General features: G+C 46.1%; 1 protein-coding gene across 6 annotated transcripts in view; it reads right to left on the bottom strand.

Annotated features, from left to right (window-relative positions):
• Positions 1 to 20,565, bottom strand: part of stpg2 (sperm-tail PG-rich repeat containing 2) — a 587,689-nt gene that overhangs the window by 566,636 nt on the left and 488 nt on the right. For 3 of the 6 annotated variants that reach the window (XM_038792784.1, XM_038792779.1, XM_038792785.1), the window contains exons 1-3: positions 8,947 to 9,580; positions 8,583 to 8,802; positions 1,351 to 1,457 (exon numbers count right to left, since the gene is read on the bottom strand). In XM_038792784.1, the coding sequence (XP_038648712.1) occupies positions 1,351 to 1,457; positions 8,583 to 8,706 (231 nt within the window). In that variant the 5' untranslated portion in view covers positions 8,707 to 8,802; positions 8,947 to 9,580. Of the gene's footprint in view, positions 1 to 1,350; positions 1,458 to 8,582; positions 8,803 to 8,946; positions 9,581 to 10,850; positions 10,931 to 16,991; positions 17,049 to 20,565 lie in introns of those variants that run through there. The other 3 variants (XM_038792780.1, XM_038792783.1, XM_038792782.1) reach the window with 3 other exon arrangements.

Raw genomic sequence — 20,565 nt, forward strand, 5'->3', positions numbered from 1 at the left:
AAGCAAAAATACAAGTGTTACGAAACCAGGTGAAGGTGGCTGAATGATCTAATGTGAATCCTAAATACATCCAAGAAAAATCTCCCCTCATAGGGTGTCACAGTGGTTAGCACTGCTGCCTCACAGAGTCAGGGACCCAGGTTCAATTCCGGCCTCGGATGACTGTGTGCGTGGAGTTTGTACGTTCTCCCCGTGTCTGCATTTCTTCCGGGTGCTCCGGTTTCCTCCCACAATCCAAAGATGTGCAGGTTAGGTGGATTGGCCATGTTAAATTGCGCCTTAGTGTCCAAAGGTTGGGTGGGGTTTACAGGAATGGTGGAGTGGGCCAAGGTAGAGTGCTCTTTCAGACAGCCGACTCGATGGGCCAAATGGCCTCCTTCGGCACTGTAGGGATTCTTGTGTGAGGGCCACGAATATAAATATTTATACAGCTGCACCTACTAATGACTGCCCTGCCCCCCCCCCCCCCCCCCCTCATTGGGGGAACTCATACTTCCCAAGAGTCATGGGGAGGTGGTGGCATAGTGGTATTGTCACTGGACTAGTAATCCAGAGACCCAGAGTACTGCTCTGGAGACATGGGTGGTAGCAATGTTGCTTCACAGCGCCAGGGTCCCAGGTTCGAGGCTTACATCCCATGAACGAATAAAGAAAAAAAATAACCATGGCCAATAGGAACCAGGCAGGTTATAACAGATTCTATGGACAAGCAGTGAGAGGTCGGCAGTGAAATCTGCTCATTTGCAGCTCTAGATATTCGTGAGTGAATATTTTGGCAGCGACTTTTAATATTAATGATCCGAGTAATGATTTGTTACCATTCAAATCTATTATATGTATGTGCATGGTTACCCTGTCTCAAGAAATGTTGATGGAGGCGATGTTAATTGTAGAAATTTGCAGGATTCATAATGAGACGTCCCAGCAAATAATTGATGATCTGCATTGACAGGTACAAAGGAACTGTACATGTTACACAGAAGAATCACCACCGGTCAACTCATCCCCCTCAAAGTCAAAGCAGCCTATGGTCATCTGGGACTATGGCGACTTTACCTTTATAAATAACAAGACTTGTTGTGCAATTATTTAGAATTATTTGTTCTCCTGAAAGAGCGAGCTTGCTTTTATCGGTTACATTGAGTTGGCAATAACAGGGGCTGTTTAGCACAGGGCTAAATAGCTGGCTTTGAAAGCAGACCAAGGCAGGCCAGCAGCACGGTTCGATTCCCGTAACAGTCTCCCCGAATAGGTGCCGGAATGTGGCGACTAGGGGCTTTTCACAGTAACTTCATTTGAAGTCTACTCGTGACAATAAGCGATTTTCATTTCATTTCATTTCTTCCTTACCTGCACTGGGTTAATGTCATAGTGCTGTGGACCCGGAGACAGAAGTGCACCCGGAACATTGAATATAGAATCACGGTTGGCCAAAGACATAAACGGAGCATATCCATCTGCAGAGAGAAACTTGGGTTACTGGGGTTTTCATGGTTATCCAATAAAAAAGCTGTTAAAGACCCAATATTGAATTGCCGTGCAAAGCGTCAGGGATTAATAAATCACTGCATGAACAAATCTCGCAAAATCTTCAAAAAATGATGTTGATTAATTAAAATCTAGCGATGGTGCCTAGTTGTCCGTCAGCTGGTCGGACCTGGTGGAGTGTTTGCAGATGCATGGAAATGGTGGGTTTTAAATGGTAAAGTCAGTGATTTTACACTACCAGTAGGGAGCTGTGTTTAATAGAAGTGAACTTAATTGAACCTGGGCTGCCACTTGCAACTAATTAGCATAGAACTATGTCCAAAGGTGCTTCACAGGGGCAGTAGGAACCCAAGTGGACATCAGGCCAAAGAGGAAACTATTTGGAGCACTATAAGCAAAAGGTTGATGAAAGAAGTAGGTTTAAAAGGTCTTAATGGGCAGCACGGTGGCCTAGTGGTTAGCACTGCTGCCTCACGGCGCCGAGGTCCCAGGTTCGATGCCGGCTCTGGGTCACTGTTCATGTGGAGTTTGCACATTCTCCCCGTGTTTGCGTGGGTTTCGCCCCCACAACCCAAAGATGTGCAGGTTAGGTGGATTGGCCACGCTAAATTGCCCCTTAATTGGAAAAAATTAATTGGGTACTCGAAAAAAAGTTTTTTCAAAAGGTCATAATGTTGCAGGCGGCAGAAGGCGATGGGCTTGAGTCCCACTCCCGAACAAAAAAATCCAGACGGACCCTCTGGTGCCAGTACTGAGGGAGTGCCGCACAGTCGCAGGCACCATTTTTTGGACGAGATGCCAAATCAATGCCCAGTCTGCTTCAACAGGTGGATGATAAAAAACCCAATGGCGCTATTTTGAAATGAGCACAAGAGTTCTTGCCAATGCCCTGGACAACATTCATCCCTCAATGAACTCGACTAAAACCAATTACCTGCTCATTGCTCCTTGCGAATTGGCTGCTATGGCCATCCATAGATACATTACAACAGGAACTATTCAAAAGTACTTAATTGGCTGTAAAATCCAGAGATGAATGTGAAAAGCGAGTCTTTATTTCTTAAAGGATTGGGGGGGGGGGGGGGGGGGGGGGGGGGGCGCATCTGCGGAGAGAGAAGGGAGCTAACATTTTGAATCTGGATGGCTCTTAAGCCAGCCAGTCACCCAGACTCGAAACGTTTGCTCCGTCCTCTTTCCACAGAGGCCGTCAGACCTGCTGAGATTGTCTGGCATTTTCTGTTTTTGTTTCAGGTTCCAGCGCCCGTATTAATTGCCGATTGGTAAGATGGAGAATCTGGTAGGAGTGTTATCAGATGACATTTGACACCAAGCTGCATAAGGCACCAGGTTAACCCACAGCAGAGTGATGCCCAGAATCTTATAAAGGGAGCAGAACAGCGAAGGGGTTTTATCCGAATGTTAATTCCCATGGCCCAAGGGATTATGGCTTTAGCAGCAACACAGGTGGCTGAGAACTGAAGCGTCATTACGAGTATAATCAAACAGCAACAATGGCCAGCAGAATATTCCACTCGGCAGCCAGTGAGTCCAGTTGTTCAGATCCAGGACAACAACAACAAAAAAGTATTGCACTAGATACTTGTTTAATTGGCTCCTCTCTTTTACATGTTAATTTGTAGCTCAGCAGTAAGTCCGTACAACAGCAAAGAGAAGGAGTTTCCAATCATTTAAAAAGTGTGAAATAAGCATTCAGGAACACAATCTGTGTGAAGTACCATCGGCCACAGTGAACGTTGCAACAGGGCTCCTCTTTCCTGTTTATTTATTTAACTGGAGCCTCTTCATTTTTAGACACTGACTGCACAATCATTGGAAATCCTTTTCTTCTTCCACGATCTCAGTCCAGTCTTTTCCCAAGACTGACCCATTGATGTATCATCTTTACCAATTACATTAAATAATGAGGTCTCCCTGGGTGGAGGGGTGGGGGTCGGTTTGCTTATTACAAAGTGCTCACCGCAGAGAAATCAAAGTACTGTACACACCCCTGTCAGCATCAACGGGGCCGAAGGAGAGATGGTTGACAGCTTCAAATTCCTAGTTGTGGATACTGTATCACACCAAAAATGTGTCCTGATCCACCCACATCGACACTATGACCAAGAAAGCACAACAGCGCCTATACTTTCTCAGGAAATTAAGAAAATGTGACATGTCCACATTGACTCTTACCAACTTTCACAGGTGCACCATAGAAAGCATCCTATCTGGCTGCATCACAGCCTGGTATGGCAACTGCTCGGCCAAAGACCACAAGAAACTACAGAGAGCCGTGAACACTGCCCAGTCCATCACTCAAACCCGTCTCCCGTCCATTGACTCTGTCTACACCTCCCGCTGCCTGGGGAAAGTGGGCAGCATAATCAAAGACCTCTCCCACCCGGCTTACTCACTCTTCCAACTTCTTCCATTGGGCAGAAGATACAAAAGTCTGAGAATATGCACTAAACAGGTTCAAAACAGCTTCTTCCCCATTGTTATCAGACTCCTAAAAGACCTTGTTATGGACTGGTCGCATCTGTCCACACATCCTCTCTACTGTTGTTAACACTACACTCTGAATGCTTCACCCAATGCCTATGTCTATGCATTTACATTGTGTATTTATCGTATATCTTATGTTTCTCATGTACGGAATGATCTGTTTGAGCTGTACACAGAATACTTTTCACTGTACCTCGGTACACGTGATAATAAATCTAAATCTAAATCTAACTGGTCATTCAGCCCAGCAGGATCATGCTGATGTTTATGATCCTCACCAGCCTCCACCCACCCGGTTTCACCCCTCTCGCTCAGTGTAACCTTCTATTGATTTCTACCTCTTACGTTTATCCAACTTCCCCTTGAAAACATCTACAATGTTCACCTCAACCACTCCCTGCGGGAGTGAGTTACACATTCTCACTGCTCTCTGGAGAATAACGTTTTTCCTGAAATCCCTTTTGGATTAATTAGTGACTGCCTGAGATTCACGGCCGCGAGTGCTGGTCTTTGCCTGTCAATGGAAGCATCTTCTCGAAGTCCACCCGCTAAAACCTTTCGTGATCTTTATGATCTCTGACCTCTCAATCCTCACTTTTCTGGATGATCACAAATTCTCAGTTCTTGGATCTGGGATGTACATTCTGCAATATCCAGCAGGTGGCATTCTAGCTACATTCGGTCCTTGATTGTTCCCTGGGTGTTGGACTAGAATGATACAGCCAGTGTCGTCTGGCTTTTCACTGGTTACGTACAACAGGAAGATACTTGTCAATTATTATTGTTTTCGCCCAAGATAGTTTCGTACTATAGAAATCAGCAGAGTCCGTAGCAGTTTTTTTTAACAGAAAGAGAAGGCCATTCGACCCATCGAGTCTGCTCCACCATTCAATCAGATCATGGCTGATCTGATCTGATACAATCCTCAACTCCACATTCCTGCCTTATCCCCATAGCCCTTGATTCCCTCACTGATTAAAAATCTATCTCGGCCTTGAACATACTGAATGGCCCAGCCTCTACATTTCTCTGCGGTAAAGAATTCCACAGATTCACCACATTCGGAGAGAAGAGTTTCCTCCTCATCTCTGTCTTAAATGGGTGACCTCTTTATCTGAGATGATGCCCTCTGGTCCTAAGGCATCTAAAGCAGAGGAGCTTCAAGGCTAGAGGGAGGGTGTGAAAGTAGGGGAGCTGGTGTTGCAGTAATGTAGGGCAGCACGGTAGCATGGTGGTTAGCATAAATGCTTCACAGCTCCAGGGTCCCAGGTTCGATTCCCGGCTGGGTCACTGTCTGTGCGGAGTCTGCATGTCCTCCCCGTGTGTGCGTGGGTTTCCTCCGGGTGCTCCGGTTTCCTCCCACAGTCCAAAGATGTGCGGGTTAGGTGGATTGGCCATGCTAAATTGCCCGTAGTGTCCTAAAAAGTAAGGTGGGTGGTGGTGGGGTGGGGTTGTTGGGTTACGGGTATAGGTTGGATACGTGGGTTTGAGTAGGGTGATCATTGCTCGGCACAACATCGAGGGCCGAAGGGCCTGTTCTGTGCTGTACTGTTCTATATATTCTATATATTCTATATATTCTATATAATGTCACCAGACTAGCCAGCCAGAGGCCCAGGCTAATACCGTAGGGCATGGGTTCAAATCCCACTGCAGTTGTGGAGTCTTAATTCAATTAATTCATAAAATTGAAAGCTAATGCCATTTCACAAAATATGGTTGCCCTTTATGGAAGGAAATTTGGCCCACATATGAGACCCAGTTTTAAAACAAAAATAATTTAGAGTACCCAATTCATTTTTTTTCCAATTCAGGGGCACTTAATCGTGGCCAATCCACCTACCCTGCACATCTTTGTGTGAGGAAGTGCTTCCTGACATCACCCCTGAACAGCTTGGCTAGGTAACAGCTAGGTAAAACAGTGATTAGCTCTGTTGCTTCAGAGCGCCAGGGTCCCAGGTTCGATTCCCGGCTGGGTCACTGTCTGTGCGGAGTCTGCACGTTCTCCCTGTGTTTGGTTTCCTCCGGATTCTCCGGTTTCCTCCCACAAGTCCCAAAAGACGTTCTGTTGGGTGAATTGGAAATTCTGAATTCTCCCTCTGTGAACCCGAACAGGCGCCGGAATGTGACGACTAGGGGCTTTTCACAGTAACTTCATTGCAGTGTTAATGTAAGCCTACTTGTGACATTAATAAAGATTATTATCAATGAAAGGTTCTTCCCCCTTGTTCTGGATTCCCCACCAGAGGGAATTTCTCTCTCAATACACTGTCAAATTATTTAACCATCTTAACTGCCTTAATTAGATCATCTCATAATCATCATTACTGAATTTATATATTTTGGGAAGAGTAATAATGAGTGTAAGTATGGACTCGATGGGAAGATGCTGGGTGATATGGCGAGACATCCACAACTTCCACACTTTCCTGCCTTATCCATATAACCCTCGATTCCCTCACTGATTAAAAATCTATCTCGGCCTTGAACATACTGAATGGCCCAGCCTCTACATCTCTTTGCGGTAAAGAATTCCACAGATTCACCACCCTCGGAGAGATTTAGGGTTACAAATAGATAATTACATGAAAGGTATGGTCAGAGGTAGATCTTAAGCTTTTTTTTTAAAAGGGCAGAGTAAACAGGTAATGATAAATTTGAAAATGTCATCCTTGCTTTCGAATGCCCCATGGCCTTGCCCCTCCTTATGTTTGAGAATTCTGCACTCCACCAATTCTGGCCACTTGGGGGCAGCACAGTAGCACAGATCCAAACAAATTGGCTGAGTGCCATTGAATAGTCGTGCCAATCTCAACATTACAGCTGTCACGAAACAGCAGCCAAATGTGCCCGAAACCCAATTTGGAAAGTTTTTGGGTGAATCATGCCCATACTTCCTCTTTGGTGAATTTACTAGTCACTTGTCCTCATATCTACTTAAGGGAATCAGTGGAATGCTTTGTTTGATAGTCACCCCTCTGAAGGACCCTGGGGCATTTTTATTGTGCTACATACAGACAAGCTGGAGCAGTGAGACATTGGTTAGGATACAATCAGAGTAAACAGTCTGAAGCTTTGAATATCCTACTGTTAAAGGGGCATTAAAGCAATAGTGTGTGCCCTCGATTCAGCTGGATGTCAGCAATGGGAGGTTACAGCGACAGGCTGTCATCGGAGTCACTTACACTATTAAGCAAATAGGTCCAAAAGGAGAATTAACGAAGATATTTCTAATTATAAAGGGTGAATGGAGGAAGGCTGTGCCCTTTGGCTGAAATGAACTGAAAAGTCAATCTAAAATTGAGTGTGATCAGAGGAGATGGAAGAAATAAATTTCTTTACAGTAAACATAGCCTGAAATGTCTGGACACCAGGAAGCAGGGTGAGGTAGAGACACTGGCAGCTTCCAGGTAAATTGAAGCACAGGAGGATATTGGTGAAAAAAGAGAGAATGAAACAGTGGGATTAGTTTTCGATTGCTCTGGTAAAGGGAGATGGCTCAGGCACTCAAAATGTTTGTGGTTCTTGAGCAGGGATCCAGCCGGGCACACTGGCGTTGCCTGGTGCATGGATTTAAAGCTGTGTTTCCAGGTGACTGATTCAATAACAAGAGCAAACACTGTTGATTCTCTGGATCAGTAAACCAAAAAATGCTCCCTCAAATTCACCCTTTTCAACTGAAGGTCGCACGTTACACATATATGCTGCAAAAAGAAATAAATCAAAATCGAGAGCTGGCAACAAATCATGTGTAAATCAAAGTCAAGTTAACTCTTTCAGCAATACATGGATAGACATCCAGAAGATATCTATGTCTGTACCTCAGTGTATCTGTATTTAAATCTCTCTCCCTATATCTAAATCTCTGTCTGTATCTCAGTGTATCTGTATTTAAATCTCTCTCCCTATATCTAAATCTGTCTGTATCTCAATGTATCTGTATTTAAATCTCTCTGCCTGTATCTAAATGTATATGTCTGTATCTCAATGTATCTGTATTTAAACCTCTCTCCTCTATCTAAATGTATCCCTGTCTGTATCTCAATGTATCTGTATTTAAATCTCTCTCCCTGTATCTAAATGTATCTGTCTGTATCTCAATGTATCTGTATTTAAATCTCTCTGCCTGTATCTAAATGTATATGTCTGTATCTCAATGTATCTGTATTTAAACCTCTCTCCTCTATCTAAATGTATCCCTGTCTGTATCTCAATGTATCTGTATTTAAATCTCTCTCCCTGTATCTAAATGTATCTGTCTGTATCTCAATGTATCTGTATTTAAATCTCTGTCTCTGTATCTAAATGTATCCCTGTCTGTATCTCAATGTATCTGTATTTAAATCTGTCTACAGCTAGAGATACATTTAGACACCCAGAACGTTAGCCCGTCCTGTATTTTCCAGCATTTTGTGTTTTCATTGCTAATGTTAACACACTGTATGATTTGTGCCTTGAAACGCCCTCCCTCTCACGCACTCATGTTTGTAGCTAACACACATTGCACACTGGGTTGTAACTAACTCTTCCAGTTTTGGTCTGGGAGAGTGGGCGCTGAAACATTGCTGTGGTTAGTGTGTGCCCCTCACCTCCGTCCTTACACACACAGAAGTGATTGCTGCCGTTGGCATTGTATGAAGCTGGTCCCACGTTGGGGCTTGTGCTGCCCAGAGCCGAGTCGAAGATTGTCTCCCTCGGGGCGCGGTCGTACATCTCTGCAGAGACTCGGTGTGGGAGGTAAAGAGCTCCCAATTCCCCACTCACAGCCGAGGCAAGATCGAGTCGCTCAGATCAGCAAAGCTACAAACGCTGCCGGGAGAAACACAGAATAAATTGGGACACTTCCTTCTCCCAAAGACAAAACAAACACAACCGCTAGAACTTCTCCACAAGCGAACGCGGGGCGGGTCAGGCTGGGAAAGTGTTTAAAGGTATTCTATTGTACGCTACTACTTCCTTTGACTTTCTTCCCGTTCTTGGGGTTTTACCCAAGTTGGTTGGGTCACTGCAGAAAATAATTCTTTCAGTTGGACCTGTTCCCTAATTCTCTCACTCGGTATCTAACTGTATCTGTGTGTGTGTTTAACTGTTCATCTCTCTGTCTCCCAGAATCTAAATTCTTCCCTTTAAATGTATCTCAATGTGTCGGTTTTTAAATCTCTCTCCCTGTATCTAAATGTATCTGTCTGTATCTCAATGTATCTGTATTTAAATCTCTCTCCCTGTATCTAAATGTATCTCTGTCTATATCTCAATGTATCTGTATTTAAATCTCTCTCCCTGTATCTAAATGTATCTGTCTGTATCTCAATGTATCTGTATTTAAATCTCTCTCCCTGTATCTAAATGTATCTCTGTCTGTATCTCAATGTATCTGTATTTAAATCTCTCTCCCTGTATCTAAATGTATCTGTCTATATCTCAATGTGTCTGTGTTTAAATCTCTCTCCCTGTATCTAAATGTATCTCTGTCTGTATCTCAATGTATCTGTATTTAAATCTCTCTCCCATTTTCTAAATGTATCTCTTCTTCCTGTAACTCGATGTTATTTAAATGTCTCCCTGGATCTGTATCTGTGTGTATATGTCTGCCTGTGTGTAGCCGCTGTTGCTCCTCCCCCCCCCCCCCCCCATTGTGAGATTGTATCTGTTTCACTGTGTAGCTGCTGCCATGGTGACCACTGCGTCTCCACGTGTCCTACCCCCAGCCCAGCTCTGTTAAACCTGCTTCCTGGAATGAATTGACCCGACGGTATTTTTGGCTGCCAATTAAATCAGCTATACCGCTCTTGCTTTTTCAAGGTTTAGTTCCAAATTCGTACACAACTCAAGGGAAGAAACCTAAAGTTTGCCATCTTTCCCCCGGTACCATGCTGCCCAGGATCGTGAGTGTTGTTCCACCCTCAGCCTCTCTCCCTGTCTCCCTCTCCCCAGCCCCCCACCCCCCCCCCCCCCCCCCCCCCAAAAGAAATAAAAGAAGCGGGGCACTGTGCAGAGACAGGGTCACAAATGAAATTGTGTTCCCTGCCCCAGCAGTCATTTTGTTGAGCAGAATATTTTCTTTTACTTGTTCAGGGATGTGGGTGGGAGTTGCTGGCTGGGCCAGCATTTATTGCCCATCCCTAATTGCCCTTGAGGAGCTGCCTTCTTGAACCCACCACCGTCCAATTACTGTAGGTACACCTATAGTGATGTTAGGGAGAGAGCTCCAGGATTTTGACACAGTGAAATTGAAGGAACGGCCGATATATTCCCACACACCATCCAGTCTTGGAGCTATGTCACCATTTCTACACTATCCATGGATCAAAATCCTGGGATTCCCTTCCTAACAGCACTCTGGGTGTACCTACACCACGTGGATCTACAGCCAATGAATTGTTTTCTGAAATTTAGTCACAGCTGCAACCGAGGAAGCATGGTGGCCAATTTCTGCACAGCAAGATCCCGCAAACAGTAATGAAATAAACGACCAGGTCATCTGTTCCAGTTGACCAATAAGAGAGGACTGATGGCCAGGTCAACAGGAGGACACTCTGCTCTGCTCATGCCAAGCAGTACTGGGAGATCTTTTACATCCACCTAACCAGCCTTTTCATAATAGCTCATCTGAACGTTGGCATCGACAACAGTGCAGCACTCGCTCAGAACTCCAGTGATGTATCAGCCTGCCTAGACCTTGTGCTCAAGTCTATAGAGTTGGACAAACTCCAAGGCAAGAGTGCAAACAATGAGCCAAGTTGACACCACATAGTCCCAATCCCTTTCCAATCGATGATATCTATTTCCATTATTTATTTTGCAATCAGCTTTGCAATTAGTGAGTCAATGGAATTAAATATGATAATATTTATTACCTGTTGCACAAAGGCCAGTGGGTGTGTTTCAAAGACAGACAGGTGTTAAGTACTGTAACTAGAAATCATGTTGCCTGGAGTCACTTGCAAAGGGGGAATTTAAGTGAATATTTCTCTTTTATGATCAGCAAAGATCAATTCCAGCTGCTTTGTGATGTCATTGCATTATGAAATTACATGGAATGTACAGCAGAGAATGGGCCATCCAGACAACTGGTTACTGAACCATGTGAGCTTCCTCCCATCTCTCTTCATCTCACCCTCTCAACCTATCCTTCCATTCCTCTCTTTCACACGCTACGCCCAGCTTTGCTCCTAAACGTTCCTGTGCTAGTGACCTCATGTGATAGCACGTTCCACATTCTCACCAATCCTTTATAATGGAACTTCCTCCTGACATGCCTGTTGGATTTATGTTTGAGACTGTAAAGTGCTGTGAGGTTGTGAAAGGCGTATAAAATCCAACACGTGCCTTTTTTATTTTAAGTGACTCAATAGGGTGGCACTGGTGTGACCCAGCCACCACCCCACTAGGCTCGACTATGCTACAAACAGGGTTAGCAACTCTGCCGCCTTGCTGGTGAATGTGTGGGAGGAAGGAACTTAAAACTTATGATACAGTGATCACTGTCCCCCCAAAACGCTGTCCGACTGACTGGTGATCCACTTATCCCACCTCATTCCCAAGAACCAGATTCATCAGTACTTCCTTTCTCATTGGATTGGGAACATACTACTGTAGAAAATATTCCTGAACACACTCTAGGAATTCTTCTCTCTCTCTGCCCTTTACACTACAACTATCCCCGTCTATATTCAGATAATTAAATTCCCCATTATACCTACCCTATAATCCTTGCACCTCTCTGTAATTTCCTTGCAAATTTGGTTCTCTACCTTTTCCCCTTTAGTTACTGGCCTTCTAGTTGGTAGACCACAGCAAAGAATATCATTTCATATTTTTGTCCGTTAGCTCCAGCCCAATTGATTCTGCCCTTGACAGCTGTGGCAATTTGCGCCCTCCAGCAGTGGAATATTCTTTTTAATCATTACCACCACCCCTCCTCCATTCCTTCCTTTCTGGCCACTTGTGTCCAGGAATATTTAACTCCAAACCCACCCTTCTTCAAGCCAGTCCCTGTGATCACCATAACTAACATCAGTTTTCCACATGTCTATCTGTGTCATATTTACCACACTCTGCACAATGCATTCACATACATGCACTGTAACCCTAGTTTAGACTTCATTATTTTCCCTGTTATGCTAATTTCCTATTCTAGAACCAGCTGTCTCTCCCAATAGTCTTTGCACCCATGTATCCGTCACCATGGTAAATTCCTGTTTCCCACAACATGGCCAAGAGGCTGGTTTAGCACACTGGGCTAAATCGCTGGCTTTGACAGCAGACCAAGGCAGGCCAGCAGCATGGTTCAATTCCCGTACCAGCCTCCCTGAACAGGCGCTAGAATGTGGCGACCAGGGGCTTTTCACAGTAATTTCATTTGAAGCCTACTTATGACAATAAGCGATTTTCATTTCAAGTCATTTTTTGCTTCTTATATGGGGTGTGGGCATCGCTGGTGAGTCCCACCATTTTTAGCCTCTGCATAATTGCCCTTGAGAAGGTGGTGGTGAACTGATTTCTTGAACTGCTGCAGCACACTGTTTAGCACTGCTGCCTCACAGCTCCAAGTTGAATTCCAGCCTCGGGTGACTGTCTGTATGGAGTTTGCACTTTGTCTGCGTGGGTTTCCTCCGGTTGCTCCGATTTCCTCCCACAGTCCAAAGATGTGCAGGTTAGGTGGATTGGTTGTGCTAAATTGTCCCTTAGTTTCCAAAAAACAGGTTAGGTGGGGTTACTGGGTTACAGGGATAGAGTGGAGATACTCTTTCCAAGAGCTGGTGCAGACTTGATGGGCCGAATGGCCTCCTTCTGCACTGTAAATTCTGGGGGGAAAAACGTTCATGTGATGTAGATACATCAATGGTCTAATAGGAAGGGATTTCCAGGATTTTGACCCAGTGACAGTGAAGGAATGGTGACAAATTTCCAAATCAGGATGGTGAGTGGCTTGGAGGGGAACTCACGGGTGGTGGTGTCCATGTGTGTGCTGCTTTGGTCCTTCCAGATGGTAGAGGCCCTATGTTTGGAAGTCCTGTCGAGGGAGCCTTGATGAGTTGTTGCAGTGCATCGTGTAGATGGTGCACACTGTGGGCCAGTGGTGAAGGGAATGAATATTAAAGGTGCCAATCAAGCTTTGTCCTGGATGGTGTCAAACCTCTTGAGTGTTGTCGGAACTGCGCTCGTCCGGGCAAGAGGGGAGCATTCCATCCCACTCCTGACCAGAGTTTGTAGATGTTGGCCAGGCTTTGAGGAGTCAGGAGGTGGAGGTGTTGTTGCCGGCTGAAGGGCACAAACTGTTGTAGGTTGTCGTGGAAATAATAAGAAAGACAAATTCCTCAAGGTTCGATTGAAGGAAATTTATTTACACAAATATATTTGCTGAGAGAGAGTGTTCCAGCTGCAAAGCCAGGGCGCTGCACTCTGCGATTCGATTGAAGAATGCATGTTTTTATATTCTGACGTAAACAGGCATGTTTATATTAAATAGACCTTGGAAAGTACGTACGATGAAATACGTAGGACGTATGTTCTTGCCCTTGGCTTAAAAACAACTCGAGTACGCATTTTGTTATCTTTCGGAGGACAATGTGTTATCATAATAAGGCCGAAATCAAAATATTTCAGCAGTATTTCATTTATGTTAATTTCCCTTCCACAAAGGTCAAGGTGGACGATCTGGAAAACCGCTCCAAAGGGCAAAATGTAAGAATTATTGGGCTGCCAGAGGATCTGGAGGGCCCAATGCCTACGGACTATATGTCCAAGTTGTTTCACAAGGTGGTGGGGGAGGGGGAGGTTGACATCCCCTCCCAAGCTGGACCAGGCTCATCGGTCACTGAGGCAGGAGCTCCCATCTGGGAAACCACCATGGATGGTCATGGTCAAGTTCCACAGGTACCAAGACAAGACGAGGTGGGCGAAGGACCATCGAGACTCTAGATGTGCGGGCCACGTTGTCAAGATAGATCAGGACGTGGGAGCAGAACTGGCGAGAAGGTGTGTGATGAAGGCATGCAGCATTCAACAAGACCAAGGGCGCATTGTGTGAAAGTAATCTGAGATTTTGGTGTGGTATACCTGACTCGTCTTCGAGTGACTTTTAAAGAGAGAGATTATCACTTTGATGTGCCGGAGGAAACGGGTGTGTTGGTAAAGAAACGTGGACGGGGACAAACTAATTTGTGAATTGTGAGGGTCATTTGCATTGATATTTATTTTGGGACTTTTATATTTTGGGTGAGTGTATGTGGTTATGGGGATTTGCTGGCGTTTTTTGGGGTAAGTTTGGAGTTTGTATTTTTTGGGATTGTTTGTGGGATGGGTGTTATTTTTTTATCCCCTCTCTATCTTTTTTATATTAAAGTTGGATGTGCGCAGTTCCACCTGACCCCACACCAACCCCCCCCCCCCCCCAACCCCAACCCCATGGCCACTTCCTAACCATAGCGATATTCACCATCGAGCAGTAATTCATCATATTCAGCAGCGCGAGCTGCCCCCCCCCCCCCCCCCCCCCCCCCCAGTACCCACTCCAAAAAAACCCTCCTAATCTTCGGGGTCTTCCCGGTCCACAAAAATCCAGAGACCAGTGTATTAACATAGAACATAGAACATAGAACAGTACAGCACAGAACAGGCCCTTCAGCCCTCGATGTTGTGCCGAACAATGATCACCCTACTTAAACCCACATAACCCGTATACCCTTAACCCATTAACCTTACACTACGGGCAATTTAGCATGGCCAATCCACCTAACCCGCACATCTTTGGACTGTGGGAGGAAACCGGAGCACCCGGAGGAAACCCACGCACACACGGGGAGGACGTGCAGACTCCACACAGACAGTGACCCAGCCGGGACTCGAACCTGGGACCCTGGAGCTGTGAAGCATTGATGCTAACCACCATGCTACCGTGAGGCCCCTAACCTTCTATAAAAAATGACTCATGGTCGAAGATTGAGAGGTTATACTGCTTCACACTCTCCCCGTCTCTTCAGAGTGATCCCGATCTGCTTCACTCGCCTCCAGCTCTGTTTGCAGTGATCTGACCTGCTTAACTCTCCTCCCGGTCTGCTTCACAGTGATCCTTACCTGCTTCATTCTCCTCCCGGTCTGCTTCACAGTGATCCTGATCTGCTTCACTCTCCTCCCGGTCTGCTTCACAGTGATCCTGATCTGCTTCACACTCCTCCCGGTCTGCTTCACAGTGATCCTAATCTGCTTCACTCTCCTCCCAGTGTCTTCACAGTGATCCTGATCTGCTTCGCTCTCTTCCCGGTCTGCTTCACAGTGATCCTGATCTGCTTCACTCTCCTCCCGGTCTGCTTCACAGTGATCCTGATCTGCTTCACACTCCTCCCGGTCTGCTTCACAGTGATCCTGATCTGCCTCACTCTTCTCCGATTGCACATTCTCCTCAGGTCTGTGTGGGTTTCCTCCGGGTTCTCCGGTTTTCTCCCACAGTCCAAGGATGTGCAGGTTAGTGGATTGGCCATGCTAAATTTCCCTTAGTGTCCGAAAGGTTAGATGGAGTTACTGGGTTACGGGGATAGGGTGGAGATGTGGGGCTTAAGTTGGGTGCTCTTTCCATGGCCCAGTGCAGACTCAATGGGCCGAATGACCTCCTTCTGCACTGTAAATTCTATGCTCTATTCAATCCCGGCTCTGGGTCACTGTCCATGTGGAGTTTGCAAATTCTCCCCATGTTCGCATGGGTTTCGCCCCCACAACTCAAAGATGTGCAGGGTAGGTGGGTTGGCCACACTAAATTGCCCCTTAATTGGGAAAAAAAATAACTGGGTACTTTAAATTTTAAAAAAATAATTCTTCTTTGAAAAAAACGGTATTGCTTATCCTTCAGGAGGAATAACAACGTCACCAGGACCGACTGAACTTATTTACAGCAGAACGAATGGTAGTCACGGCTAACAGGCTGGGAAAGGGGAAAGTCAACAAATTCCACCTCAGTTCTCACCTGGGATGCAGGTGTGTTGGGAGAATGGTTCCGTGACAACAAAAGCAACCTGCCCCATGAGCACCGGTGCAAAGTAACCCAGAAACAGGTGAACAAAATAACTTATTCTCCACGTGTAACCGTTGCCCGTGTTCTCCAGCCACCAGGTGGCACTGTCTGCCCACTAGTGGCACTTCGACAAACTTCTGAAGACCCTGTCGGGGGGGGGGGGGGGGGGGTGCTGTTGGCAAAGCGCTTTGTCACGGATTCTCTTGTGGATTCAAATCATTATTTTAGGCAGCACTTTTAGCAAGTAAGTTCACACCAGGCAGAAGTTTCAGGTGCGTTAACTTTAACCCAGCAATGTCTGAAGTAGCTAATATGAGACACTGTTCCTTTCTCCTTTCCAGAAATCCTGTTTGTTTTGATTCTTTCAGATTCTAATTCCTGGATTTTATGTTCCCCCCCAGCCCCCATTAGGCATTTTTTTTTCGGTAGGGGAAAGAGGAAGGAGGGAGGGAGTGTAACATCTTTCGGGGGAGGGTTGGGGGGGGGGGGGGGGGGCTGGGTTGCCCTGTGTGCACATTGGGGCAGGACCCTCCACTCCCCACCTCACCAAGTGAACCCCACCTTTCTGCTTCCCCTCCTGGCCTCCAAAATATGTCACCCCCCCCTCCCTCCATCCCACCCTACCCACCTCTCCCTAGGGTGCCTGATCACTTTCTGCCCTCAAAGCCCAGGGCGCATCTTTGTTTTTAAAAATTGGTCTGTTTGAAACCAGCTTTTGTAACTGTGTGCAGGGGAGGGGGAGGTCGGAGTGGGGTACGGCCAATATGCCACACACACCCTGTAAAATCCATCTCTAAGCGTTAGCTGACAAATCGTATACTCCACACGACACGCAATAATACACATCCACCTTTACATTTGTCTGTCAAAAATATCATGCGTTCATTTAAAGCCCACACAATGACGTTTCTGCCACACGGCAGCTACTTGCGTTTCAGTATTGGACCCAAATCAATCCTCACAGTTAATGTAACCTGGTTCCTCTGACCTGCAAACCGCTCTTCAGTGAGTGTGGAACTCAGTTGAATGAGGATCCAGCAGTGACCTGTACCGGAACATTCACAACAGGTTGCAATGAACAGTTTTATTAGACTAAATGAAATGAAAAATTAACTTTCCCCCGCGTGTTAATGAGAATCCAGTGAATCTGGATCCTGGTCTATTTCAAAATGGAAAATGGATTAATGAACTCTCTAAACTGTGTACGAAGTACCGAATGTGTATATTAAAATCCCAGTTGGTGTTATAACTGGACAGGAAGATCCCAGAATGGAACCCTGGCTTAACTTTTACCTTTTCTTCTATAAAACGTGGTGGAATAGAGTCACACGAAGACTAATTAGTTTTAACAACAAGGAAAAAAAATTATTAAACATGAAACATTGGAGTATGAAACAATACTCCTTTACTAGGGCAGCACGGTAGCATGGTGGTTAGCATAAATGCTTCACAGCTCCAGGGTCCCAGGTTCGATTCCCGGCTGAGTCACTGTCTGTGCGGAGTCTGCACGTCCTCCCCGTGTGTGCGTGGGTTTCCTCCGGGTGCTCCGGTTTCCTCCCCCAGTTCAAAGATGTGCGGGTTAGGTGGATTGGCCATGCTAAATTGTCTGTAGTGTCCTAAAAAAGTAAGGTTGGGGGGGGGGGGTTGTTGGGTTACGGTTATAGGGTGGATACGTGGATTTGAGTAGGGTGATCATTGCTTGGCACAACATCGAGGGCCGAAGGGCCTGTTCTGTGCTGTACTGTTCTATGTACTCCTCTTTAGGTTAACAGTTACACACAGATTTGGATTTTGTTTATTGTCACGTGTACTGAGGTACAGTGAAAAGTATTTTTCTGCAAGCAGCTCAACAGATCATTAAGTACATGGGAAGAAAAGAAAAGAAAATACATAATAGGGCAACACAGGTACACAATGTAATTACATAAACACCTGCATTGGGTGAAGCATACAGGGGTGTAGTGTTAATCAGGTCAGTCCAGATTACAAAGTACATTTTAAGCTACAATGGTCTCATTAACACACAAAGTCCATTTTAAGCAGACAAGATGACTGTGGTAAGACACACTCCTCTCTGAAACCAAGATGTGGATTTCTATATGATTCTTACACCGTGAGCCATCTTGTCTGACTGAACTCCGGCTTCCACACAAGTGATTTCAAATTCCACTTTCAAAAGTCACACTTTCAAATCTTTTAAATTATTCTTTCCCTCTGCTGCTTCTGTCAAGGTTTCACTTTCAGGTTTTATACCTTGCCCTTCAGGTTTCCTTTCTCTTAAAGGGTTTGACACAAACTCTAATTTTAAATAATTTCTTACAAACCTTAGCACTACTGCAGATATATTTCTGGCCTCTCACGATCCAGAGCCTTTCCAACTCGCTGTGACTTTACTGAACAGTAATCTCTTCTGGTTCCCTGGAGTTCTGTTCACTCCAGACGTCTTAGAAACTTGTCTTTGTTTCTCTAGTTTCCTTAACTAGCTGGGTATTCGATTTCCATCATCTGGTTTCTTAACCGTTACTCCATTGTATGGCTTTTCTTCCAGCAAGGCTGAGAGACATGTTCCCTCTTTAGCCTTCTAAAACAACTGCTTCTATTGGAGCTGTGAGAGTTGCCTTCTCTCTCATTAACGATCTCCAAATGCCAATGAATTCAGCTAAAACTAACAACATGGAAAATCCCTTCCCTCTGAAAGGTGGCCCCCTGTTGCGAAGTGACAACCTATCCTTCTCTAGCCTTCTATTTACTCTTCATGCTGCAACAAGCACAATAGAATCACAGTTGGAACTTAACTAACCCCCACACATACCGATACCTTTGTCCAGCATTAATCTAACTGTAGAACATAGAACAGGACAGCACAGAACAGGCCCTTCGGCCCTCGATGTTGTGCCGAGCAATGATCACCCTACTCAAACCCACGTATACACCCTATACCCATAACCCAACAACCCCCCCCCCGAACCTTACTTTTTTTTTAGGACACTACGGGCAATTTAGCATGGCCAATCCACCTAACCCGCACATCTTTGGACTGTGGGAGGAAACCAGAGCACCCGGAGGAAACCCACGCACACACGGGGAGGACGTGCAGACTCCGCACAGACAGTGACCCAGCCGGGAATCGAACCTGGGACCCTGGAGCTGTGAAGCATTTATGCTAACCACCATGCTACCGTGCTGCCCTGTACGTTTAACCCTTTCTTCCACAGAAATATTAAATAAAACCCACTTAAAACTATACCTTATTTTTAACCAATACAAATATAAATCCCTTATCTTGTTTCCCTAACATATATCTAGGGCACGATACTATACCCACGCTGTGCCAGAAAGCAGCTCACCATGGCGCAGCATGGCTGTGTAAAGCTGGGAGACCCTCCTCCCGGGATCTACCCAGCTCGCAACGCCTTGCGTGATTCAACGCAATCTCGCAAGATATTGTGATGTGAATCCCGCCCAGAATGGGCAGGATCGCTTTTTAGCAAATCTTCATATTAGAGCGAGACAGTTAGTCTAACTTTAATGTGCAGATTCCCGAGGTACCTGAAGCTTTGGAATTCAACCTCTTTGCCTCAGGGACCTTGGATTCTTTTTTATAAATTTAGAGTACCCAATTAATTGTTTCCAGTTAAGGGGCAATTTGGTGTGGCTAATCCACCTATCCTGCACATCTTTTTTTGGGTTGTGGGGGCGAAACCCACGCAAACACAGGGAGAAAGTGCAAACTCCACGCAGACAGTGATCCTGAGCCAGGATCGAGCCTGGGACCTCGGCGCCGTGAGGCTGCAGGGCTAACCCACTGCGCCACCGTCCTACCCACAGGGACCTTGGATGAGCACCACGTGGTACTGGGCCCCACAAATGGATATCAGCAAGATGGCATTTTTGGGGTCTCCCAGGGGATCAGAGGCCCCTTTGGGCAGGTGGTGTGCAGGTACTTCTGGTGCCACCTGGATACACTGGCAGTGCCTGCTTGCCCCTTGACAGTGCCAGCCTAGTAGCCTGGCAGTGCCACCTGTGTGCCAGCCTGGCATTGCCAAGCTGGCATTTCTGTGTGTGTGAACAGCCAAGGTTGCCCAGTGTGGGTGTTTGGGAGGGGGGGGGGGTTCCTCCCTCTCCCATATTATTTTTGGGCTGTGGGGAGGTTGGGGATTGTTTCGGGGGTCTCGGAGATCGGGGCATCATTTAAAAATGGCATCCCGATCTCTCACTACAATGGGGATATCTGGTGAGCGGAGCTCCGCACTGTGACAAACGGGGCTATGTGGGGCCTCGGCCGCGTGTTCCCCCATTCAGGCCCCTTATTCAACACGAGTCGAGTTGAATAGCCATTGGGCGGGATTCCCTGTCCCGCTGCACCCGTTTCCTCCACCGGCAGCGGGATTCTGCGCTCCAGCAGTTGGCCATTGGGGTTTCCCATTGTGGCCACCCCCAGGTTCCCAACCGCTGGGACCACAGGAGACATTGGGAACTTGGCACATTGGGGGGGGGGGGGGGGGGGGAAACATCGTGGGTGGCTAGCTGAAGATGCGCCAATGGCATTACGGCTGCACACG

Source organism: Scyliorhinus canicula, chromosome 3 (genome assembly GCF_902713615.1).
Source record: "Scyliorhinus canicula chromosome 3, sScyCan1.1, whole genome shotgun sequence".
Classification (NCBI taxonomy): domain Eukaryota; kingdom Metazoa; phylum Chordata; class Chondrichthyes; order Carcharhiniformes; family Scyliorhinidae; genus Scyliorhinus; species Scyliorhinus canicula.